General features: G+C 42.2%; 1 protein-coding gene across 1 annotated transcript in view; it reads right to left on the bottom strand.

Annotated features, from left to right (window-relative positions):
• Positions 1-16,091, bottom strand: part of LOC115149800 (low-density lipoprotein receptor-related protein 1) — a 170,711-nt gene extending 154,620 nt beyond the window's left edge. The window contains exon 1 of the mRNA XM_029692627.1: positions 15,529-16,091. Within this exon, the coding sequence (XP_029548487.1) occupies positions 15,529-15,625 (97 nt within the window). The 5' untranslated portion in view covers positions 15,626-16,091. The remainder of the gene's footprint in view (positions 1-15,528) is intronic.
• Positions 16,092-24,643: the final 8,552 nt, after the last annotated feature.

Below are 24,643 nucleotides of genomic sequence, written 5' to 3'. Positions count from 1 at the left end.
CATTACAATGATATATTTTACTTTATGGGGACAATGCTGAGTTAAGGCTCCCATGCTTGCAAGGACAGATTACAAATTCAATTGGCACTAAGGTGTGAAGTAAAAGGCCTTTGGGCCCAACAAGTGTCAGGAGTCTTTGAAGCGTCCTCTGAAGCCCCCACCTGCTGTTCAAAGACCATTCACTAGCATTTTCTACAAGACATCTGCCTCCAGAAATAAAAGCTTCTCCCAAGTGGGTGTGACACCTACTCGATTCCACCTGGCGATCTGTTCACCGTCTGCCCTGGCCTGTCTCTCCCTGTCTGGTAACGGTACCTTCACAACACTCACCCCTCTCCCGAGCTTTCACTCGCCTCCAGCACATGTGCACTGTTGGGGCGAGTGACTCTGAACTTACAATGGCTAGCCTCAAGTCGTTATATATTTAAAACATGTTCTTGTGCATTTTGATATTTGTCTCATGACTCCAGCATACTTTGTTGACTACAAACTTTGTTACCTGATGAAATTGCTGTACAATATGATCTTGTTGCCATCTGATGCACATTCAGATGTCATAAATCAGCACTACAGAGCTCTCCCTGTACTATGCCGTGCCTTGATTGTATTACTGTTGATAATATCTGGAAATGTGCATGTACACCCTGGGCCACCTACTGTTGCTAGCCCCAATTCTGACTTGTGCTCTGATATCTGCTTCACTGATTTCTGCATGCTAACACTAGAAGCGTATTACCTAAAATGGATCAATTGAAAGTGTGGGTTCACAGCTCCAATCCAGATGTGTTGGTCATTACTGAGATGTGGTTAAGGAAGAGTGTTTTGAATACTGATGTTAATCTTTCTGGTTATAACCTTTTTGGGCAAAACAGATCTTCCAAAGGTGGGGGAGTGGCAATCTTTACCAAGGATCACCTTCAGTGCTCGGTTGTCTCTACCAAGTCTGTCCCCAAACAATTTGATTTGCTGGTTTTAAGCATTAAACTTTCAAATAGCTCTTTGTTGACTGTTGCTGGGTGCTATCGTCCTCCATCAGCACCAGCCTGTACCCTACCTGCCCTAAACTCTCTCCTGGCCCCTTACACGAAGTCTGAATTTGTCCTGCTAGGTGACCTAAACCGGGATATGCTTAAACCACCTGACCAAGTCCTAAAGCAATGGGACTCCCTAAATCTCTCAGATTAAAATCACCAATCCCACAAGGTATGACTCCAAAACACCCAGAAAATGCTACTCTCCTCAATATTATCCTCACAAATAATCCTGATCGGCATCAGTCTGGTGTTTTCTGTAATGACCTTAGTGATCACTGTTTTACAGCCTGTGTTCGTAATGGCTGCTCAGTGAAACGACCTGTCCTGATTTGTCATAACCGCTTGCTAAACATTTTTTATGAGCAAGCCTTCCTTCATGAACTGGCCTCTAAAATGGTAAAGAATCAGCTTGAGTCCCTCTGTCGAAGACGCTTGGACCTTCTTTTTTTATATTTTCAGTGGTATCGTTAACAAAACATGGCCTCAAAGAAAATGAGAATTAAAAACAGGTTTTGCCCGTGGTTCGACTGTGATCTTGCAGAGTTACTCCACCTCAAGAATTGCATTTGGTGAAAGGCTCGGCACGCGCATACTCAAGCTGACTGGCTCTCATTCAGGCAAATGAGAAATAAGTGCACTCAAGCTATCCGGAAGGCCATAGTTAGTTACTTTAATGAGCAGCTCTCTCTCTGTGGGTCTGACCCCAAGAAGACCTGGAGAATAAACCCTCCTACTCAAGGCTGCCCATGTCCCTTAATGTTGATGTGGTTGTTACTGACAAGAAGCACATGGCTGAGCTCTTTAAATGACCACTTCATTAAGTCAGGATTCCTATTTGACTCAGCCATGCCTCCTTGCCTGTCCAACATTTCCTCATCTCCCACCCCTTCTAATGCGACTATCCCCGATGCTTCTCCCTCTTTTTCTCCTGCCCCACTACAAAGTTTCTCCCTGTAGGCCGTCACTGCATCCGAGGTGCTAAAGGAGCTCCTTAAACTTGACTCTAAACAAACATCTGGGTCACATGGTTTAGACCCTTCTTTAAGGTTGCAGACCCTATCATAGCCAAGCCGGTCTCTCCTCTCTGGGGAGGTTCCCATTGCTTGGAAAGCAGCCACAGTTCATCCTTTATTTAAAGGGGGAGATCAAGCTGATCCTAGCTGTTATAGTTAAAGGCCTATTTCTATTTTGCCCTGTTTATCAAAAGTGTTGGAAAAACTTGTCAATAAATCAACTGACTGGCTTTCTTGATGTCTATAGTATTCTCTCGGGTATGCAGTCTGGTTTCCGCTCAGGTTATGGACGAGTCACTGCAACCTTAAAAAGGTCGTCAAATGATGTCACCATTGCCCTTGATTCTAAGCAATACTGTGCTGTTAATTTTATTGACTTGGCCAAAGATTTTGATACGGTAGACCATTCCATTCTTGTGGGCCGGCTAAGGAGTATTGGTGTCTCTGAGGGGTCTTTGACCTGGTTTTCTAACTACCTCTCAGAGACTGCAGTGTATAAAGTCAGAACAACTGCTGTCTCAGCCACTGCCTATCAACAAGGCAGTACCCAAAGGCTCAATCCAAGGCCCCACGCTCTTCTCAATTTACATCAACATAGCTCAGGCAGTAGGAAGCAATCTCATCCATTTATATGCAGACACAATTTTATTCTCAGCTGGCCCCTCCCCGGATTTTGTGTTAAATGCTCTACAACAAAGCTTTCTTAGAGAAAGCTTGGTGGACACTATCCTTAACCTTGTGCTGAATACCTTCAAAACAAAGGTCATGTGGTTTGGTAAGAAGAATGCCCCTCTTCCCACAGATGTTATTACTACCTCTGAGGGTTTAGAGCTTGAGGTAGTCACCTCATACAAGAACATGGCTAGACGGTGCACTGTCCTTCTCTCAGCACATATCAAAGCTGCAGGCTAAAGTTAAATCTAGACTTGGTTTCCTCCATCGTAATCGCTCCTCTTTCACCCCAGCTGCCAAACTAACCCTGATTCAGATGACCATCCTACCCATGCTAGATTACGAAGACCTAATTTATAGATCAGCAGGTAAGGGTGCTCTCGAGCAGCTAGATGTTCTTAACCATTCGGACATCAGATTTGCCACCAATGCTCCTTATAGGACACATCACTGCACTCTATACGCCTCTGTAAACTGGTCATCTCTGTATACCCGTTGCAAGACCCACTGCTTGATGCTTATTTATAAAACCCTCTTAGGTCTCACTCCCCCTTCTATGAGATATCTACTGCAGCCCTCATCCTCCACAAACAACACCCAGTCACATTCTGTTAAAAGGTCCCCAAAGCACACCCATCCCTGGGCTCGTCGTCTTTTCAGTTCACTGCTAGCGACTGGAACGAGCTGCAACAAACACTCAGACTGGACAGTTATTATCTCAAATCTCTTCATTAAAAGACTCAAAGTTGTGGCTGCTTTGTGTGATGTATTTTTGTCTCTACCTTCTTGACCTTTGTGCTGTTGACTGTGCCAAATAATGTTTGTACCATGTTTTGTGCTGCTACCATGTTGTCGTCTTAGGTCTCTTTATGTAGTGGTTGTCTCTCTTATTGTGATGTGTGTTTTGTCTTATATTTAAGGCACTCTGTTGCCTACCAGCGAGAGGTGGTGGATCTTTTCAAGTCCTGGAATTCTTGTTGTAGTGATGAAGGGCCTAAGTTGCAACATTGCCAGTAGTAGGTCTGAGCAGTATGTTGTGCATTCATTGGTATTGTGTTATGGATGTGTGCAAAATGTATACTGCTGGCATTCTGACTATCTCCAGGGGCCTTTTCATCAAATATTGTGTAGAAACTATTCTAAAATACTTACAAATGGAATTTAGAATGTACATACTAGAGGTCGACTGATTAATCGGACAGGCCGATTAATTAGGGCCGATTTCAAGTTTTCATAACAATCGGAAATCGGTATTTTTGGATGCCGATTTGGCCGTTATTTTTTTTTAATTTTTTTTTAGACCTTTATTTAACTAGGCAAGTCAGTTAAGAACACATTCTTATTTTCAATGACGGCCTAGGAACGGTGGGTTAACTGCCTTGTTCAGGGGCAGAATGACAGATTTTTACCTTGTCAGCTCAGGGATTCAATCTTGCAACCTTATGGTTAACTAGTCCAATGCTCTAACCACCTGCTTTACATTGCACTCCAGGAGGAGCCTGCCTGTTACGCGAATGCAATAAGAAGCCAAGGTAAGTTGCTAGCTAGCATTAAACTTATCTTATAAAAACAATCATAATCAATAGTTCAACTACTAATATCATCAACCATGTGTAGTTATCTAGCCTGTCCTGCGTTGCATATAATCGCTTAGGTACACGTTGCTCCAACCATAAACATCAATGCCTTTCTTAAAATTAATACACAAGTATATATTTTAAAACCTGCATATCTAGTTAATACTGCCTGCTAACATTAATTTATTTTAACTAGGGAAAATGTGTCACTTCTCTTGCAAACAGAGTCAGGGTATATGCAGCAGTTTGGGCCGCCTGGCTCGTTGCGAACTGTGAAGACTATTTCTTCCTAACAAAGACAGCCGACTTCGCCAAAACGGGGGATGATTTAACCAAAGCGCATTTGCGGAAAAAAGCCTGCATATTTAGCTAAAAGAAATCCAGGTTAGCAGGCAATATTAACCAGGTGAAATTGTGTCATTTTGCGTTCATTGGGTGCAGTCAGGGTATATGCAACCGCTTGGGCCGCCTGGCTCGTTGCGAACTAATTTGCCAGAATGTTACGTAATTATGACATAACATTAAAGGTTGTGCAATGTAACAGGAATAACGTTTTGTTTTCGAGATTATAGCTTCCGGATTCCACCATATTAATGACCTAAGGCTCGTATTTCTGTGTGTTATTATGTTATAATTAAGTCTATGATTTGATAGAGCAGTCTGACTGAGCGATGGTAGGCAGCAGCAGGCTCGTAAGCATTCATTCAAACAGCCCTTCGCAATGCATTGCGCTGTTTATGACTTCAAGCCTATCAACTTCCAAGATTAGGCTGGTATAACCGATGTGAAATGGCTAGCTAGTTAGCCGGGTGCGCGCTAATAGCGTTTCAAACGTCACTCGCTCCGAGACTTGGAGTAGTTGTTTCCCTTGCTCTGCATGGGTAACGCTGCTTCGAGGGTGGCTGTTGTCGATGTGTTTCTGGTTCGAGCCCAGGTAGGAGCGAGGAGAGGGACGGAAGCAATACTGTTACACTGGCAATACTAAAGTGCCTATAAGAACATCCAATAGTCAAAGGTATATGAAATACAAATCGTATAGAGAGAAATAGTCCTATAATTCCTACAACCTAAAACATCTTACCTGGGAATATTGAAGACTCATGTTAAAAGCAACCACCAGCTTTCATATGTTCTCATGTTCTGAGCAAGGAACTTAAACGTTAGCTTTTTTACATGACACATTTACTTTCTTACGCACTTTTACTTTCTTCTCCAACACATTGTTTTTGCATTATTTAAAACAAAATGAACATGTTTCATTATTTATTTGAGGCTAAATTGATTTTATTGATGTATTATATTAAGTTAAAATAAGTGTTCATTCAGTAGTTGTAATTGTCATTATTACAAATAAATTAATACAAAAATTAATTACAAATTATATTATAAATAAATAAAAATTGTTAAATTAAATATATTTTTTTACATACAAAAAAATATATTTAAAAAAACGGCTGATTAATCAGTATTTTTTGGTCCTCCAATAATCGGTATCGGCGTTGAAAAATCATAATCGGTCGACCTCTAGTACATACACATGGGATTGTTTGATAAATCAAACGTTTTCGGCTAGCATCATATGCACACCAGTAGGAGATAACAATTGGTATTTATCAATGGTTTCCAGCCTCAGTGGTCATACAAGACCGTGGCTATTTGCATTAAGAAACACCCCTAATTAAGCATATGGTCAAAATCATCCCCTAAAGCCTGCTGGGAATATAAAAAATAGATAAATCTATCACACACAGTTGAAGTCGGACGTTTACATACACCTTAGCCAAATACATTTAAACTCAGTTTTCACAATTCCTGACATTTAATCCTAGTAAAAATGCCCTGTCTTAGGTCAGTTAGGATCACCACTTTATTTTAAGAATGTGAAATGTCAGAATAATAGTAGAAAGAATTATTTATTTCAGCTTTTATTTCTTTCATCACATTCCCAGTGGGTCAGAAGTTTCCATACACTCAATTAGTATTTGGTAGCATTGCCTTTAAAATTGTTTAACTTGGGTCAAACATTTTGGGTTGCCTTCCACAAGCTTCCCACAATAAGTGGGGTGAATTTCGGCCAATTCCTCCTGACAGAGCTGGTGTAACTGAGTCAGGTTTGTAGGCCTCCTTGCGTGCACACACTTTTTCAGTTCTGCCCACACATTTTCTAGAGGATTGAGGTCAGGACTTTGTGATGGCCACTCCAATACCTTGACTGTTGTCCTTAAGCCATTTTGCCACAACTTTGGTAGTATGCTTGGGGTCATTGTCCATTTGGAAGACCCATTTGCGACCAAGCTTTAACGTTCTGACTGACATCTTGAGATGTTGCTTCAATATATCTATATAAATTTCCCTTCCTCATGATGCCATCTATTTTGGGAAGTGCACCAGTCCCTCCTGCATCTAAGCACCCGCCCAACATGATGCTGCCACCCCTGTGCTTCACGGTTGGGATAGTGTTCTTTGGCTTGCAAGCCTCCCCCTTTTTCCTCCAAACATAACGATGGCCATTATGGCCAAATAGTTCAATTTTTGTTTCATCAGACCAGAGGACATTTCTCCAAGAAGTACAATCTTTGTCCTCATGTGCAGTTGTAAACCGTAGTCTGGCTTTGCTGAGCGGTCTTTCAGGTTATGTCGATATAGGACTCGTTTTACTGTGGATATAGATACTTTTGTACCCGTTTCCTCCAGCATCTTCACAAGGTCCTTTGCTGTTGTTCTGGGATTGGTTTGCACTTTTTGCACCAAAGTACGTTCATCTCTAGGAGACAGAACGCGTCTCCTTCCTGAACGGTATGAGGGCTGTGTGGTCCCATGGCGTTTATACTTGTGTACTATTGTTTGTACAGATGAACGTGATACGTTCAGGGGTTTGGAAAATGCTCCCAACGATGAACCAGACTTGTGGAAGTCAAAAAGATTTTTCTGAGGTCTTGGCTGATTTATTTTGATTTTCTCATGTCGTCAAGCAAAGAGGCACTGGGTTTGAAGGTATGCCTTGAAACACATCCACAGGTACACCTCCAAGTGACTCAAATGATGTCAATTTGCCTATCAGAAGCTTCTAAAGCCAATTTCCCAAGCTGTTTAAAGGCATAGTCAACTTCTGACCCACTGGAATTGTGATACAGTGAATTATAAATGAAATAATCTGTCGAAACAATTGTTGGAAAAATTGTGTCATGCACAAAGTAGATGTCCTAACCGACTTTCCAAATCTATAGTTTGTTAACAAGAAATGTGTGGTGGTTGAAAAACAAGTTAATTACTCCAACCTAAGTGTAAGTCAAAAAGTTTTATTTAGCCCAGTTGTGGCTTGACCAAAGGGAAAAAAAAATGTAGCTATAAAAAAAAAAAATTTTGACCATTATGACAATTCAAGTTGCTTTAGCAATGGCAAATACATAGACCGAATAAAAACTGTGGACCACATTTACTCCACACACAGATGCGTACAAAGCTCTCCCTCACCCTCAATTTGGCAAATCTGACCATAATTCTATCCTCCTGATTCCTGCTTACAAGCAAAAATTAAAGCAGGAAGCCCCAGTGACTAGATCAATAAAAAAAGTAGTCAGATGAAGCAGATGCTAACCTACAGCAGACTGGAATATGTTCCGGGATTCCTCCGATGGCATTGAGGAGTACATCACAGTCATTGGCTTCATCAATAAGTGCATTGGTGATGTCGTCCCCACAGTGACCATACGTACATACCCCAACCAGAAGCCATGGATTACAGGCAACATCGGCCCTGAGCTAAAGGCTAGAGCTGCGGCTTTCAAAGAGCGGGACTCTAACCTGGAAGCTTATAAGAAATCTCGCTACGCCCTCCAACGAACCATCAAACAGGCAAAGCATCAATACAGGACTAAGATCGAATTGTACTACACCGGCTCTCACTCTCGTCGGATGTGGCAGGGCTTGCAAACCATTACAGACTACAAAGGGAAGCACAGCCGAGAGTTGCACAGTGGCACAAGCCTACCAGACGAGCCAAACTACTTCATGCTCTCTTCGAGGCAAATAACATTGAAACATGCATGAGAGCATCAGCTGTTCTGGACGACTGTGTGATCACGCTCTCCACAGTCGATGTGAGTAAGACCTTTAAACAGGTCAACATTCACAAGGCCGCAGGGTCAGGCGGATTACCAGGACGTGTAATGTGAGCATGCGCTGACCAACTAGCAAGTGTCTTCACTGACATTTTCAACCTCTCTCTGCCCGAGTCTGTAATACCAACATGTTTTAAGCAGACCGCCATAGTGCCTGTGCACAAGAACACTAAGGTAACCTGCCTAAATGACTACCGACCCGTAGCACTCAAGCCTGTAGCCATGAAATGCTTTGAAAGGCTGGTCATAGCTCACATAAACACCATTATCCCAAAAACCCCAGACCCACTTCAATTTGCATACCCCCCAACAGATTCACAGATGATGCAATCTCTATTGCACTCCACACTGCCCTTTCTCACCTGGGCAAAAGGAACACCTATGTGAGAATGCTATTCATTGACTACAGCTCAGAGTTCAACACCATAGTGCCCACAGACCTCATCAATAAGCTAAGGACCCCGGGACTAAACACATCCCTCTCCAACTGGATCCTGGACTTCCTGACGGGCCGCCCCCAGGTGGTAAGGGTAGGTAACAACATCCTCCACACTGATCCTCAACACAGGGGACCCTCAGCGGTGCGTGCTCAGTCCCCTCTTGTACTCCTTGTTTACTCATGACTGCACGGCCAGGCACGACTCCAAAACCTTCATTAAGTTTGCCGATGACACAACAGTGGTAGGCCTGATCACCGACAACGACGTGACAGCCTATAGGGAGGTGGTCAGAGACCTGGCCATGTGGTGCCATGACAGCAACCTCTCCCTCAATGTGATCAAGATAAAGGAGATGATTGTGGACTACAGGAAAAGTAGGACAGAGCATGCCCCCATTCTCATCGACGGGGCTGCAGTGGAGCAGGTTGAGAGCTTCAAGTTCCTTAGTGTCCACATCACCAACAAACTAACATGGTCCAAGCACACCATGACAGTTGTGAAGAGGGCACGGCAAAAACCTATTCCCCCTCAGGAGACTGAAAAGATTTGCCGTGGGTCCTCAAAAGGTTCTACAGCTGCACCATCGAGAGCATCCTGACTGGTCACTTCACTGCCTGGTATGGGAACTGCTCAGCCTCCGTCCGCAAGACAATACAGAGGGTAGTGTGAATGGCCCAGTACATCACATTGCTACTCTCTGTTGTTATCATCTATGCATAGTCACTTGAATAACCCTACCTACATGTGCATAATACCTCAACTAACCGGTGCCCCCACACACTGACTCTGTACCGGTACCCCCCTGTATATAGTCTCGCTATTGTTATTTTACTGCTGCTCTTTAATTACTTGTTACTTTTATTTCTTATTCTTATCCGTATTTTTTAAAACTGCATTGTTGGTTAGGGGCTCGTAAGTAAGCATTTCACTTTAAGGTCGACACCTGTTGTATTCGGCGCATGTGACTAATAACATTTGATTTTGATCTGCCATACCGTGACGAGATCCTGAGACGCAATGTCGTGCACTTCATCCGCCGCCATCACCTCATGTTTCAGCATGATAATGCACGGTCCAATGTCGCAAGGATCTGTACACAATTCCTGGAAGCTGAAAATGTCCCAGTTTTTTTTCATGGCCTTCATACTCAGACATGTCACCCATTGAGCAAGTTTGGGATCGACGTTTACGACAGCGTGTTCCAGTTCCTGCCAATATCCAGCAACTTTGCACAGCTATTGAAGAGTGGGACAACATTCCACAGGCCACAATCAACAGCCTGATCAACTTTATGTGAAGGAGATGTGTCACGCTGCATGAGACAAATGGTCACACCAGATACTGACTGGTTCTGATCCACACCCACCTTTTTTTAATGGTATCTATGGCCAACATATGCTCATCTGTATTCCCAGTGATGTGAAATCCACATTAATTATTTTTCTTTTTTTCCCATATGAACTCTAACTCAGTAAAATTGTTGCATGTTGCGTTTATTTTTGTTCAGTGTAATAGGAGTGCTCATATGCTTTATACCGTAATCCTGATAGTTATTTCCATTATGGGGCGATGTCACCCATCCCTTGTAAGTGGTGCCACGTGTATGAAATTTTATTCAATAAAGTGAATATGTCCCACATCCCAGGCCCACATCCCAGACCCTATTCCAGTCCACCTAGGCGGGTGGCGGTGGCATGCAAGTCCTGAGCTAGTGTGCCTAACTTGGCTGACTTAGGTAAATAGCCAGGCAGCACCATGTTAACTGAGGGTTGAGTGCATTGAGTCAACTTGGACAAGAGCATGGTATTGGAGCAGAGAGGCAGGACTAGGGAGTGGAGAAAGAGAGTTGAGGCAAGAATGGGAGAAAGCGGAACTCTCCTTTAGCCAGTACAGTCAATGTTAAGTTTTAAGACTTTCACCCATTTTCCACGTTCATGGTTCCTCTCATCCGTCTATGCAAATAATTCCTCCTTCCTCATCTTGACTGTCAGCACCAAGAACAACTGAGAATTCCATCTGGAGTGAGTGAGGGGTAACCATCCCGCTCACCCCACACATCCCATCCCCACCACTCCACATACTTCCCAGATGAATGACCTTTCTCTATCCAGATGTTCCTTAGAGAGTCGGGGTTGGGTGGGGTGAGGGGGAAGGGCCCTCTGTTTCATATGGTCTCTCTTCCCCTTCAAACCCCTTTTGGCTCTGGGGATGTCAACAAGCTTGTGATGTCAATTTAACACCTCTGCAGTGAAGAAATGCCCCAAATTGGGGCTTCAATTGAGTGTCCATTTTCTTAACCTCTCTTGGGAAGGGGGCAGTATTTTCACGGCCGGATGAAAAACGTACCCAAATTAAACGGCCTACTACTCGGGCCCAGGAACTAGAATATGCATATTATTAGTAAACACTCAAGTTTCTAAAACTGTTTGAATGATGTCTGAGTATAACAGAACTCATATGGCAGGCAAAAACCTGAGAAAAATCCAACCAGGAAGTGGGAAATCTGGTGCTTGTAGGCAATAACTTGAAAAGACTATCTAACACACAGTGACTTAGGGTTCATTTTGCACTTCCTAAGGCTTCCACTAGATGTCAACAGTCTTTAGAACCTTGTTTCAGGCTTTTGCCGTGAACAGAGAGCAAACAAGAAGGCCAGGAAGTTGGTGACTCAGAAAAGGACATGGATTTTGTGGCGTGCGCTCACGTGATGAGGTAGCTGTGTTCCAAAACGTTTTTCAAGACATTGGAATCGTCCGGTTGGAATATTATTGAAGTTATGTTAAAAAGGTCCTAAAGATTGATGCTATACAACGTTTGACATGTTTCAACGAATGTAAATATAACTTTTTTTTAACTTTGTCGTGAAATTTTCAGCGTGCTTCCTACATTTGGAGTAGCTTACTGAACGCGCAAACAACAAGGAGGTATTTGGACATAAATTATGGACTTTATCTAACAAAACAACATTTATTGTGGACCTGGGATCCCTGGAAGTGCCTTCTGATGAAGATCAAAGGTAAGTGAATATTTATAATGCTATTTATGATTTTAGATGACTCCAAAATGGCGGATATCTGTATTGCCTGGTGTATGTTTCGGAGCGCCGTACTCAGATTGCAAAGTGTGCATTCCCCATTAAGTTTTAAAAAAATCTGTCACAGCGGTTGCATAAAGGAGATGGTAATCTATAATTCTTTGAATAACAGTTTAATATTTTATCAACGTTTATGATGAGTATTTTTGTAAATTGTATTGGAGGCAAAATATTTTCTGAACATCACGCGCCAATGTAAAATGCTGTTTTTGGATATAAATATGAACTTTATCGAACAAAACATACATGTATTGTCTAACATTGAGTCCTAGGAGTGTCATCTGATGAAGATCGTCAAAGGTTAGAGCTTAATTTTAGCTGAATTTCTGGTATTTGTGACCCCTCTCCTGCTTGGAAAATGGCTGTGTGGTTTTTCTTGTGTTGTACCTGTCCTAACATATAACTTTATGCTTTCGCCGTAAAGCCTTTTGAAATCGGACAATGTGGTTACATTAAGGAGAAATGTACCTTGAAAATGGTGTAAAATAGTCGTATGTTTGAGAACATTGAATTATGACATTTTGTTGTTTTGAATTTGGCGCTCTGATTTTTTCACTGGCTGTTGAATAGTGTGAACCGTGGGTGGGACGGTAGTCTTCATGAAGAGAAATGCATGATTTGAAGAGGCATGTAGACCTATATCCCCAGTATTGTCAATTTATAATCCATCACCAACTAAATTACTTAGATTGCAATTATGAGTCCCAGATGATAATTCCTAAATGTTTTCCAGACAAACCCAACATCTGTGATTAGCAGTTCTTTAGAATAGATAATGAGTACCTAAATTATGAAGGGGAGCTTTTAGGGCATACAGAACATTCTAGGGTACCAACAATGCATTACCCTGAACAAAAATAACTTATGTTTAGCAGTGCTGGGACAAAAAGTGCAACTGGCTAACTCAAGAATCATTCTTAAAGTCTGACACCTCGTTGAACACGCCCTTTCCTGTATTACCAAACACACGGAGGCGTGCACGGGTAATTGTTTCCAGAAGTTCCAGATTTAGGGCCACGGAAGTGTACGCTAGTAATTTGGGGTGTCCAATTCAAGGTTGGGAGACGCTTTAATGTATAAAACAAAGTTATGGGCAGCACAGAAGGCCTGTGCAACACTGGAGCCATCCCGACTTCGGGCAATTGCAAACTCCTTCAGCTTATACACTGCTCAAAAAATAAAGGGAACACTTAAACAACACAATGTAACTCCAAGTCAATCACACTTCTGTGAAATCAAACTGTCCACTTAGGAAGCAACACTGATTGACAATACATTTCACATGCTGTTGTGCTAATGGAATAGACAACAGGTGGAAATTATAGGCAATTAGCAAGACACCCCCAATAAAGGACTGGTTCTGCAGGTGGTGACCACAGACCACTTCTCAGTTCCTATGCTTCCTGGCTGATGTTTTGGTCACTTTTGAATGCTGGCGGTGCTTTCACTCTAGTGGTAGCATGAGACGGAGTCTACAACCCACACAAGTGGCTCAGGTAGTGCAGCTCATCTAGGATGGCACATCAATGCGAGCTGTGGCAAGAAGGTTTGCTGTGTCTGTCAGCGTAGTGTCCAGAGCATGGAGGCGCTACCAGGAGACAGGCCAGTACATCAGGAGATGTGGAGGAGGCCGTAGGAGGGCAACAACCCAGCAGCAGGACCGCTACCTCCGCCTTTGTACAAGGAGGAGCAGGAGGAGCACTGCCAGAGCCCTGCAAAATGACCTCCAGCAGGCCACAAATGTGCATGTGTCTGCTCAAACGGTCAGAAACAGACTCCATGAGGGTGGTATGAGGGCCCGACGTCCACAGGTGGGGGTTGTGCTTACAGCCCAACACCGTGCAGGACGTTTGGCATTTGCCAGAGAACACCAAGATTGGCAAATTCGCCACTGGCGCCCTGTGCTCTTCACAGATGAAAGCAGGTTCACACTGAGCACATGTGACAGACGTGACAGTCTGGAGACACCGTGGAGAACGTTCTGCTGCCTGCAACATCCTCCAGCATGACCGGTTTGGCAGTGGGTCAGTCATGGTGTGGGGTGGCATTTCTTTGGGGGGCCGCACAGCCCTCCATGTGCTCGCCAGAGGTAGCCTGACTGCCATTAGGTACCGAGATGAGATCCTCAGACCCTTTGTGAGACCATATGCTGGTGCGGTTGGCCCTGGGTTCCTCCTAATGCAAGACAATGCTAGACCTCATGTGGCTGGAGTGTGTCAGCAGTTCCTGCAAGACCTGAATCCAATTGAGCACATCTGGGACATCATGTCTCGCTCCATCCACCAACGCCACATTGCACCACAGACTGTCCAGGAGTTGGCAGATGCTTTAGTCCAGGTCTGGGAGGACATCCCTCAGGAGACCATCTGCCACCTCATCAGGAGCATGCCCAGGCGTTGTAGGGAGGTCATACAGGCACGTGGAGGCCACACACACTACTGAGCCTCATTTTGACTTGTTTTAAGGACATTACATCAAAGTTGGATCAGCCTGTAGTGTGGTTTTCCACTTTAATTTTGAGTGTGACTCCAAATCCAGACCTCCATGGGTTGATAAATTGGATTTCCATTGATTAGTTTTGTGTGATTTTGTTGTCAGCACATTCAACTATGTAAAGAAAAAAGTATTTAAGATTATTTCATTCATTCAGATCTAGGATGTGTTATTTTAGTGTTCCCTTTATTTTTTTTAGCAGTGTATATTGTTTTAAAGTTGGTTAGCCTTCCAGAAGGCCTCATGCTTATCACCCTCATCAGCATGTTGCATTGAATGAAGAGAGACCGGATGAGGAGTTGTGGCTTGGAATACAGAGGCTTTAAGCCTGTACGCTTTCTTTAGGAAAGCGGCTGCGTTGGTGTTTCTGGTGAAAATAAACTACTGAGCAGACTCATGAAATAAGCAGGCCTTGCAGTTTAAAGAATTACACAATACAGGCTACATGAAATTGAGTAAAGAAAACTGGTAGGCTACAGGTATTTCATGAGATGTAGCCTATTTAACGACAATCAATGCAGTACTAATTTGATATTGATAAGGAGTTGAAAGTGGACGCCAGTAAGCAGTTGCAACATAGTAGCCTCAACCCTCACCTTCATGTCGTATGGCAAAATTAACGGCTACTTAATGACTGATTACATTTTGTCTGTAACCAAAGACCAAGCTACATGAATGCAAATGTGGCAATGTATTGCATCGTTTTCTGTGAGGAATATCACAGAATGTAACATTCGCAACAAAATAACTCGATTATTCAACGGAGTTGTGGCAATTGATAACAGATGTTCATTCCAATGGCTGGTAGGCTACACAAATAAGTGACTTTCCTTGCTGCTCACCTCACACCTCCACAGCGTGTCTGTTGATTGAAAACTAAATTGCCACAGCCTAACCACTTGAGCGCAAATGTGCATTCCATGTAGCAATGCACCGGGCAAACATTCGGCTATTTGCAATAATAATAATGTCTGCCTAAGTGACTCAAACGGTCTTTTCTGAAAGTGGTTCAAGAAAAGGCAGTAAGGACAGGCGCGTAAAAGACAATTAGTTATGGTGATATTTGCAAATCAGTGCTGCTTACCGTCGATAGCTCTGGCTGGAACGATTACTTCCAAACTGTGCAAGAATCCCCAAAAAAACAACCCAAGCACCAGCGTGTTTGCTGTGGCGCGCAACATTGTTTTTTAAAAATATTCCAAACAAGATAAACGAAATTAAACTCATACACCACAGCTTTTAAGTCCTATCAAGCGGGAGTTCGCAGGCAGTCCACAAAATGTTGCCGTACTCTTGCGATGCTCTTCTGATATGCGCTTTCTGATGCGCAACGGAGCTGCAAGGAGAATAAAAACGGTGTATTCTCTCAGAACTAAAGCCAAGGCTTCTCAAGCACCTGGAATGCTACGGATTCATTTGATACATGGATACCATGTCACCTAGCTAGTTGGAATTATCTGTTAGTTTTGCTGCACATGAAGACAAGGGAGAGACGGCGCCTATGTGCCCAAACCATAAGAGGGTGTCATTTTCTTTGTTCTCCGTGACAGCCGGCGATACAGTTCTGACAGCCACTGCAGGGGGGAGAAAAAAAAAGTAATAACAATTTGTCGTTCCCCAACACCACCACCTCTGTTGCTGGTGGTAACACAGATTGAGTCGCAAGTGAGCCTCAACCCGTTAAACGGGCTGATGTTTGTGACGTCGGCACACCAATTGCTGGCCACATCTCTGTCCACGAGCATTCAGCGTGCTAATCGACCATTGGCCAAATACTTTTCGGTGACAATTTCCACGAATCAAACTAGAGGGCGATGAGTGTATGTTTATCATGGTGGCATCGATTTTCAGATGTCTCAAATGGATATAATATGTTTTCATTAAAATGCAAGTGGCATAATCAACTCTTCCAAAAGCTGTTCCCGATGCCAAGTTTTTCCACAGAATCCCCTGAAATATAGGGGAAATCATTCAATTGAAATACATTAATTAGGCCCTAATCTATGGATTTCACATGACTGGGTAGGGGTGCAGCCATGGGAGGGCCTTGGAGGGCATAGGCCCACCCACTTGGGAGCCAGGCCCAGCCATTCTCCCCACAAAAGGGCTTTATTACATACATAAATACTCGAGACATCTGTGGCATTGTGTTGTGTGACAGAACTGCAGTTTAAAGGGGCTTTTCATTGTCCCCAGCACAAGGTGCACCTGTGTAAAGATCATGCTGTTTAATCAGCTTCTTGATATACTACACCTGTCAGTTGGATTAACTATTTTTGCTAAGGAGAAATGCTCATTAACAGGGAAGTAAACAAATGTGTGCACAACATTTTGAAAAAATAAGCTTTTTGAGTGTATGGAACATTTCTGGGACTTTTTATTTAAGCTCATGAAACATGGGACCAACACTTTACATGTTGCATTTATATATTTTTTCAGTATAGATAGGCCTACAGTGGCACGGCAACCTTGATTTGTTTGTGTGATAGCAGAGAAACACATTTATGAAAACATTACATAATTTTGTTCTATTTATGTTTGGATAAAGGTGCATATTTCAGAAGTGTTAACATAGTCACATTTCCAGATGTATAATTTATTGGCACTGTTTTCAGGACTATCTAAAAAGTAGACAACTTTCATTCTGGGATGGGGGCTAAAGCATCCCACAATACATTGAAAATGAACTGTGAACAGTGTTGAGCAGTACATGCTCAAAATTGCATACCCTAGCACAATGTTTATGTATGTACACGGAGGAAGATTAATAGCCTAAGATGGCTACTCACCAGAGGTATATTTTAAAAGCTCAGTCCCATTTTCGGAGAAAAGCCTTCCCCCCTGGTCCTCTGCCCATCTCTAAGAGAGGGTTTTATAATCCACACAAGGCCCAGGTCCCAGCCCAAGACGCATAAATCACCAGAAAGCAACAGGAGAGTTCAGCTGTGTTCTACTTTCTGACATCTGTTGGCTTGAGCTAGTATACACTGACTGCCCAGATCAGCTTGGGGGAAGGAGATATTTCCACTCCAACTAGACTGCATTTAGGGAAAAGGCTGATTTTTAAAGGCATAAAACCAACAACAAAATGATTTTGCCTTGCTTTATGGTTTCACATTTTAGGAATACCAGAGTGAGGGGAGTTATATCTATACTGTATTCATTTTCCACATGAAAGGGCACTGTAGGCAGGCTATAATAATAATCATAATCATAATACAAATATATAATAAACATTATGGTCTGCATGAGGAAAATGTGTCAATTTAGGAGATACGACTGTACTTGGATTTCTATTGTTTTTAAGTAATGGTCAATTGCATTGGGGCCTGTCTGCATGGGATTGTGGTCTGACATGAGTGAACCCTCACAACATGTGCTGTTGCTCAGATTGAGAAATAATGGCACCCGAGACAAACAATCAGCAATTGAAAGTAGTCGGACTGCCAAGCAAAAGAGACCAATTACTGGCAACTTTTGGGGGTAATTATCACAACACCTTATAGACTGGAAATGCTTACACTGCCTGCATGGCACTCGAAACCCATCAGGGTGGTTGTGAAACAAGACAAAGGACCAAGAACAACAAAAGCCAAGCCATCTGAAATAGGTTCAAGTTACTATTGCATTAGATTTCTCAACAGAGTGGGAGAGACCTTGGAATAAGAGTTTCATTGTCAGCATCAATCAGTAAGAGATGTTATGCCATTTTAACAAGTGTTCATGTTATATTTGATGAGCCCTTTGACGAGTCACTGTAATATTCTGAGGATTTAGTTGATACCTGCAAAATGTGAAAGACCATGAGACTGGCTCAATTAAGGGCCTTACCCCCTAATTGGCTTTCACAACTACACAATTGAGTAAGAGGTGCTAAAACTGTCTGGCTTGCTCTAAAAACACATTGACATTGTTTACCAAGCTCATGTGAACTAGCTAAAATGTAGGAAGCGCCTTAGCTAACTACCCAACCGAAACCCCCTCAGCCGCTTGGGTCCCCCTGAGTCTAACCCTTGCACTTGTCTTTTCTTACTAGCAATGATTTTACTGATAGCTGCTTTATTTGAAGAACGTTTTACTTACTATGACTGTGATAAGATGGTTGTCCTACCTAGTTCATTTAAGATGAATACAATAACTGTAAGTCACTCTGGACAAAAATGTCTGCTACATGACAAGAATATTACAATATAAAATGTAAAACAAAAGTAGAATTAATTATAGTCTTTCAGCTCACTTTCCTACTGTGCAACCCCCTCTCTTTACATGTACTGTATGTGTGTATGTGTGTGTGTGTGTATGTGAGAGAATGTCTCTCTCTTTGTCCCTCTCCCTCTCCATGTCTGTCTCTCCCCCCTCTCTCCACCAGGCTGTAGCTGTCTCTCTATCTCAGTAGATGGATAAACCCTAATAAGCATGCGGAGGCAGCCAATGTCTCTCTCAAAAGCTTTTAGTCTTCTGACAACCTGTCACACACACACACACACACACACACACACACACACACACACACACACACACACACACACACACACACACACACACACACACACACACACACACACACACACACACACACACACACACAAAATTAAATTGCCAGGGCAGTGTGTCACTCTAATAGGTTAATTAAATGGACATCTTGCTTGACCCCTGTCGTCCTCCTCTGTTTGTCTGTTTTTCTCTCTCTTTTCGCTGTCTTCACATGAGTTGAATGACAATTTATTCTCTAGGGGAGGAAGCAGCAAGCTGGTGAGAGGGTTTATGGGATACTTTGAAAGGTACCTGTGTTGATCTTGAAAACCCATCTGCCGGTGTGGTTAAACAGTGGTTAACACGATGGTCTCCTTTAGTTGTCTAATTAGTAATCTAAATACTGATAAAAAAAAGCACAGGTAATGAAATAGTTCTGCTGATTTGATATGTGTTTATATTATTGCATTGTTATATTGTACATTCTAACTCCGGAAACAGAGAGAGGTAACGTATCAGAGTACAGTGGAGGCTCCTCAGGGGAGGAAGAATGAAATTCAGAAAAATGTAAATAAGTTACCCCTTTTAGATAAAACTATATTAAACATATTCACATGCCACAAAAAAAATTATTAAAACACACTGTTTTGCAATGAAGGTCTATAGTAGCATCAACAGCACTCTGTAGGGTAGCACCGTAGTGTAGCCGGAGAACAGTTAGTTTCCATCCTCATCTGGGTACATTCACTTCAATACAAAACCTAGGAGGCTGGTGGTTCTCACCCCCTTTCATAGACTTACACAGTAATTATGACAGCTTCCGGAGGACATCCTCCAATCTATCAGAGCTCTTGCAGCATGAACTGACACGTTGTTCACCCAATCAAAGGATCAGAGAATGAATCTAGTACTGAAAGCATAAGCTACAGCTTGCAGTGCAGTGCATAAAATATGGTGTATAGTTGACTTTCACTTTCACTTACTTAGCTATTGAATGCAGCTACCGTTAGCTAGTTAAGCCTAATCAAACACTCAGCTCAAACAAAGAGGGATACTATGTTAGCTAGCTGGCTATGGCTATCCAACACTGGAACTCTTCCAAGTCAAGGTAAGCTTTTGGTTTTATTAATTTATTGCCACAGGGGCTCGCCGGTGTAACTGCTAAATTCCTTGCTGACTGTACACTGTACTGCATGATTGTAGCAGGTTTTCTAAGGCGTTAGTTATAGTAGCAATGTTGACTATGATGTTATGATATGGTGACAATGATGTAGGCTGTTTGTAGCGGTTATGATATGAAAGTTTAACTTGGAAAGGTTTTTTCGACTGGTCACAGACAGCTGATGCACTGATGTCCACAAACAAAGAGAAAAGGTGAGAGGAGGAGAGCATGTAGGTGCGAGAATAAATTATCCATTGATCAAAGGGATCATGCTGTATGCACTGCATGTGGCTGCTATGAAAGTGAGCTGTGTTTGCGTGTGATCAGGGGTATATTCAATCCGCCGACTCTGTTGAAAAACATTTCTTAAACGGAAGCAAACGGATCTAAATGGGGATAAACATACCTATATTTGTCCAGTAGAATCTCTCGTTGGATAAATGATTACACCCTAGATCAGCTAGATCCAGGCAAGAGTGTGCAAGGTGGTATTGAATGTGTCAATGTCTGTCACCTTGACTCCTGAAATTTCTCTCGACCTGAGCACCTAGCGTATGTTGGAAACTTTAATTCATATGCTAGTTTGCAGCAACTTCATGCTGGGTATAGGGACAATTCTAGTATCATGTAGTAGCCTAAACCTATGATGTTACATTGAGCTGGGTGAATGGAATATGAATGATAGTCTTCCAATATGCTGTAATAGAAATAAGGCCACGCTCATAATTTTTTTTATCGTACTCCCTCATCTAAAACAGCACCGACCGCGATTGATAGGTTGAGCCCAAAGCTTCAGCCATGCATTAACAGTAACATGTGGCACAAGTCTGACCTCTAGTGGCTATGATGAAATGGCATACACTAACGAGCGGTAGAACAGTTGTCCTTTGTGATTTTGAGAAAGAAAATATTTTACAATGTAGCGCGGCTATTTACAGGAAATATGTCAGCACACTGTTGATAAATTGTTTGTATTCATGCATATCTATTTATAATGCTTCCAATGTTCTTGGTCAACAGCCACATGTCCGTACACGTATATTTTATTATTTCTTATTGTTGTTGCATAGTTGAGAAGGAACATGTGTATCATGTACATGCAATTAATAAACATGTGAAACTTGAAACATAACACACCGTTTTTTTCCCATTTATTTTCAAATGAGCAACATATCCAACCAGATGTTTATAGAACATTTCCATGAATGATGAACAACTTTCTATGACATTTTAGGATTCAGGAATAGGCTATGGTAGGATATGAAGCTTAGATCATTCATTTAAAGATGAAGATATCCTACACTATTGTAGCCCACAGATACAGTGCCTTCATAAAGTATTCATACCCCTTGACTTATTACACGTTTTGTTATTACAGTCTGAATTCAAAATGGATTAAACTGATTTTTTTTTCTCACCCATCTACACACAATATCGATAATTTTACATTTACATTTTAGTCATTTAGCAGACACTCTTATCCAGAGAGACTTACAGTAGTGGATGCATAAATTTTTTTCCCGTACTGGTCCCCCGTATGAACCATAATGACCATAATGACAAAATGGAAACATGTTCAGAAATATTAGCACATTTATTGAAAATTAAATACAGATATCTAATTTACATACAATACCAGTCAAAAGTTTGGACACAACTATTCATTCAAGTATTTATTTATTTATTTTTTTACATTTTTTACATTGTAAAATAATAGTGAAGACATCACAACTATGAAATAACACATATGGAATCATGTAGTAACCAAAAACATGTTAAACAAATCAAAATAGATTTTAGATTTTAGATTCTTCAAAGTAGCCACCCTTTGCCATGATGACAGCATTGCGTACTCTCGGCATTCTCTCAACCAGATTCACCTGAAATGCTGTTCCAACAGTCTTGAAGGAGTTCCCACATATGCTGAACACTTGTTGGCTGCTTTTCCTTCACTCTGCGGTCCAACTCACACCAAACCATCTCAATTGGATTGAGGTCGGATGATTGTGGAGGCCAGGTCATCTGATGCAGCCCTCCATCACTCTCCTTCTTGGTCAAATAGCCCTTACACAGCCTGGAGGTGTGTTGGGTCATTGTCCTGTTGAAAAACAAATGATACTCCCACTAAGCGCAAACCAGATGGGATGGTGTATCGCTGCAGAATGCTATGGTAGCCATGCTGGTCAAGTGTGCCTTGAATTCTAAATAAATCACGACAGTGTCACCAGCAAAACAACCCGACACCGTCACCTCTCCTCCTCCATGCTTCAAGGTGGGAACCACAAATGCAGAGATCATTTGTTCACCAACTCTGTGTCTCACAAAGACACGGTGGTTGGAACAAAAAAACTCACATTTGGACTGATCTCACCGGTCTAATCAAATCAAATCAAATGTTATTAGTCACAAGCACCGAATAGAACAGGTGTAGTCCTTACAGTGAAACGCTTACTTACGAGCCCCTTACCAACAATGCGGTTTTAAAAAATACGGATAAGAATAGGGAATAAAAGTAACAAGTAATTAAAGAGCAGCAGTAAAATAACAATAGCAAGACTATATACAGGGGGGTACGGGTACAGAGTCAATGTGCGGGGGCACCGGTTAGTTGAGGTAATATGTACATGTTAATGTCTAATGGGTACAAAGTCTAATGTCTAATATCCATTGCTCGTGTTTCTTGGCACAAGCAAGTCTCTTCTTCTTGTTGGTGTCCTTTATAGTTGTTTCTTTGCAGCAATTCGACCATGAAGGTCTGATTCACTCAGTCTCCTCTGAAAATTTGATGTTGAGATGTGTCTGTTACTTGAACTCTTTGAAGCATTTATTTGGGCTGCAAATTCTGAGGCTGGTAACTCTAATGAACTTATCCTGTGCAGCAGAGGTAACTCTGGGTCTTTCTTTCCTGTGGCGGCACTCCTGAAAGCCAGTTTCATCATAGAGCTTGATGGTTTTTATGACTGCACTTGATGAAACTTTCAAAGTTCTTGAAATTTTCCGAATTAACTGACCTTCATGTTTTAAAGTAATGATGGACCGTTGTTTCTCTTTGCTTATTTGAGCTGTTCTTGCTATAATATGGACTTGGTCTTTTACCAAATAGGGCTATCTTCTGTATACCACCTTGTCACAACACAACTGATTGGCTCAAACGCATTAAGAAGGAAAGAAATAGGCCTCCCGTGTGGCGCAGTGGTCTAAGGCACTGCATCGCAGTGCTAGCTGTGCCACCAGAGATTCTTGGTTCGAGCCCAGGCTCTGTTGCAGCCGGCTGCAACCTGGAGGCCCATGGGGTGGTGCACAATTGGCCCAGTGTTGTCTGGGTTAGGGAGGGTTTGGTCGGCAGGGATATCCTTGTCTCATGGTGCACTAGCGACTCCTGTGGTGGGCGCAGTGCACGCTGACCTGGTCACCAGCTGTACAGTGCCTCCTCTGACACATTGGTGCAGCTGGCTTCTGGGATGGATGTGCATTGTGTCAAGAAGCAGTGCGGCTTGGTTGGGTTGTGTTTTGGAGGACGCATGGCTCTCGACCTTCACCTCTCTCGAGTCCGTATGGGAGTTGCAGCGATGAGACTGTAACTACCAATTGGATCCCATGAAATTGGGGTGAAGGAAAGAAATTGCACAAATTAACTTTTAACAAGGCACACCTGCTAATTGAAATGCATTTCAGGTGACTACCTCACGAAGCTGGTTGAGAGAATACCAAGCTGTCATCAAGGCAAAATGAATTTCAAATACAAAATATATTTTGATTTGTTTAACACTTTTTTGGTCACTACATGATTCCATATGTGGTATTTCATAGATTTGATGTCTTCACTATTATTTTACAATGTAGAAAATGTAATTTTTTTTTGTAAAAATAAAGAAAAACTCTTGAATGAGTAGGTGTGTCCAAACCTTTGATTGGTACTGAGTCAATACTTTGTAAAAGCCCCCTTGGCAGCGATTACAGCTGTGAGTCTTTCTGGGTAAGTCTCTAACAGCTTTCCACACCTGGATTGTGCAACATTTGCCCATTATTCTTTTTGAAATTATTCAAGCTTTGTCAAATTGGTTGTTGATCATTGCTAGACAACCAAGTCTTGCCATAGAATTTCAAGAAGATTTACATCAAAACTGTAACTTGGCCACTCAGGAACATTCACTGTCTTCTTGGTAAGTAACTCCAGTGTAGATTTGGCCTTGTGCTTTAGGTTATTGTCCTGCTGAATGGTGAATTCCTCTCCCAGTGTCTGGTGGAAAGAAGACTGAACCAGGTTTTCCTCTAGGATTTTGCCTGCTCTTTTTTATGCTGAAAAACTCCCCAGTCTTTAATGATTACAGGCATACCCATAACATGATGCAGCGACCACTATACTTGAAAATATGGAGAGTGGTACTCAGTAATGTGTTGTATTGGATTTGCCCAAAACATACAGTGCCTTGCAAAAGTATTCACCCCCTTGGCGCTTTTCCTATTTTGTTGCATTACAACCTGTAATTTAAATAGATTTTTATTTGGATTTCATGTAATGGACACATACAAAATAGTCCAAATTGGTGAAGTGAAATGAAAA

Source organism: Salmo trutta, chromosome 16 (genome assembly GCF_901001165.1).
Source record: "Salmo trutta chromosome 16, fSalTru1.1, whole genome shotgun sequence".
In the NCBI taxonomy this organism is placed as follows: Eukaryota; Metazoa; Chordata; class Actinopteri; order Salmoniformes; family Salmonidae; genus Salmo; species Salmo trutta.
The sequence above is the reverse complement of the archived record's forward strand: the minus strand, read 5'-3'. Positions and strand labels throughout refer to the sequence as shown.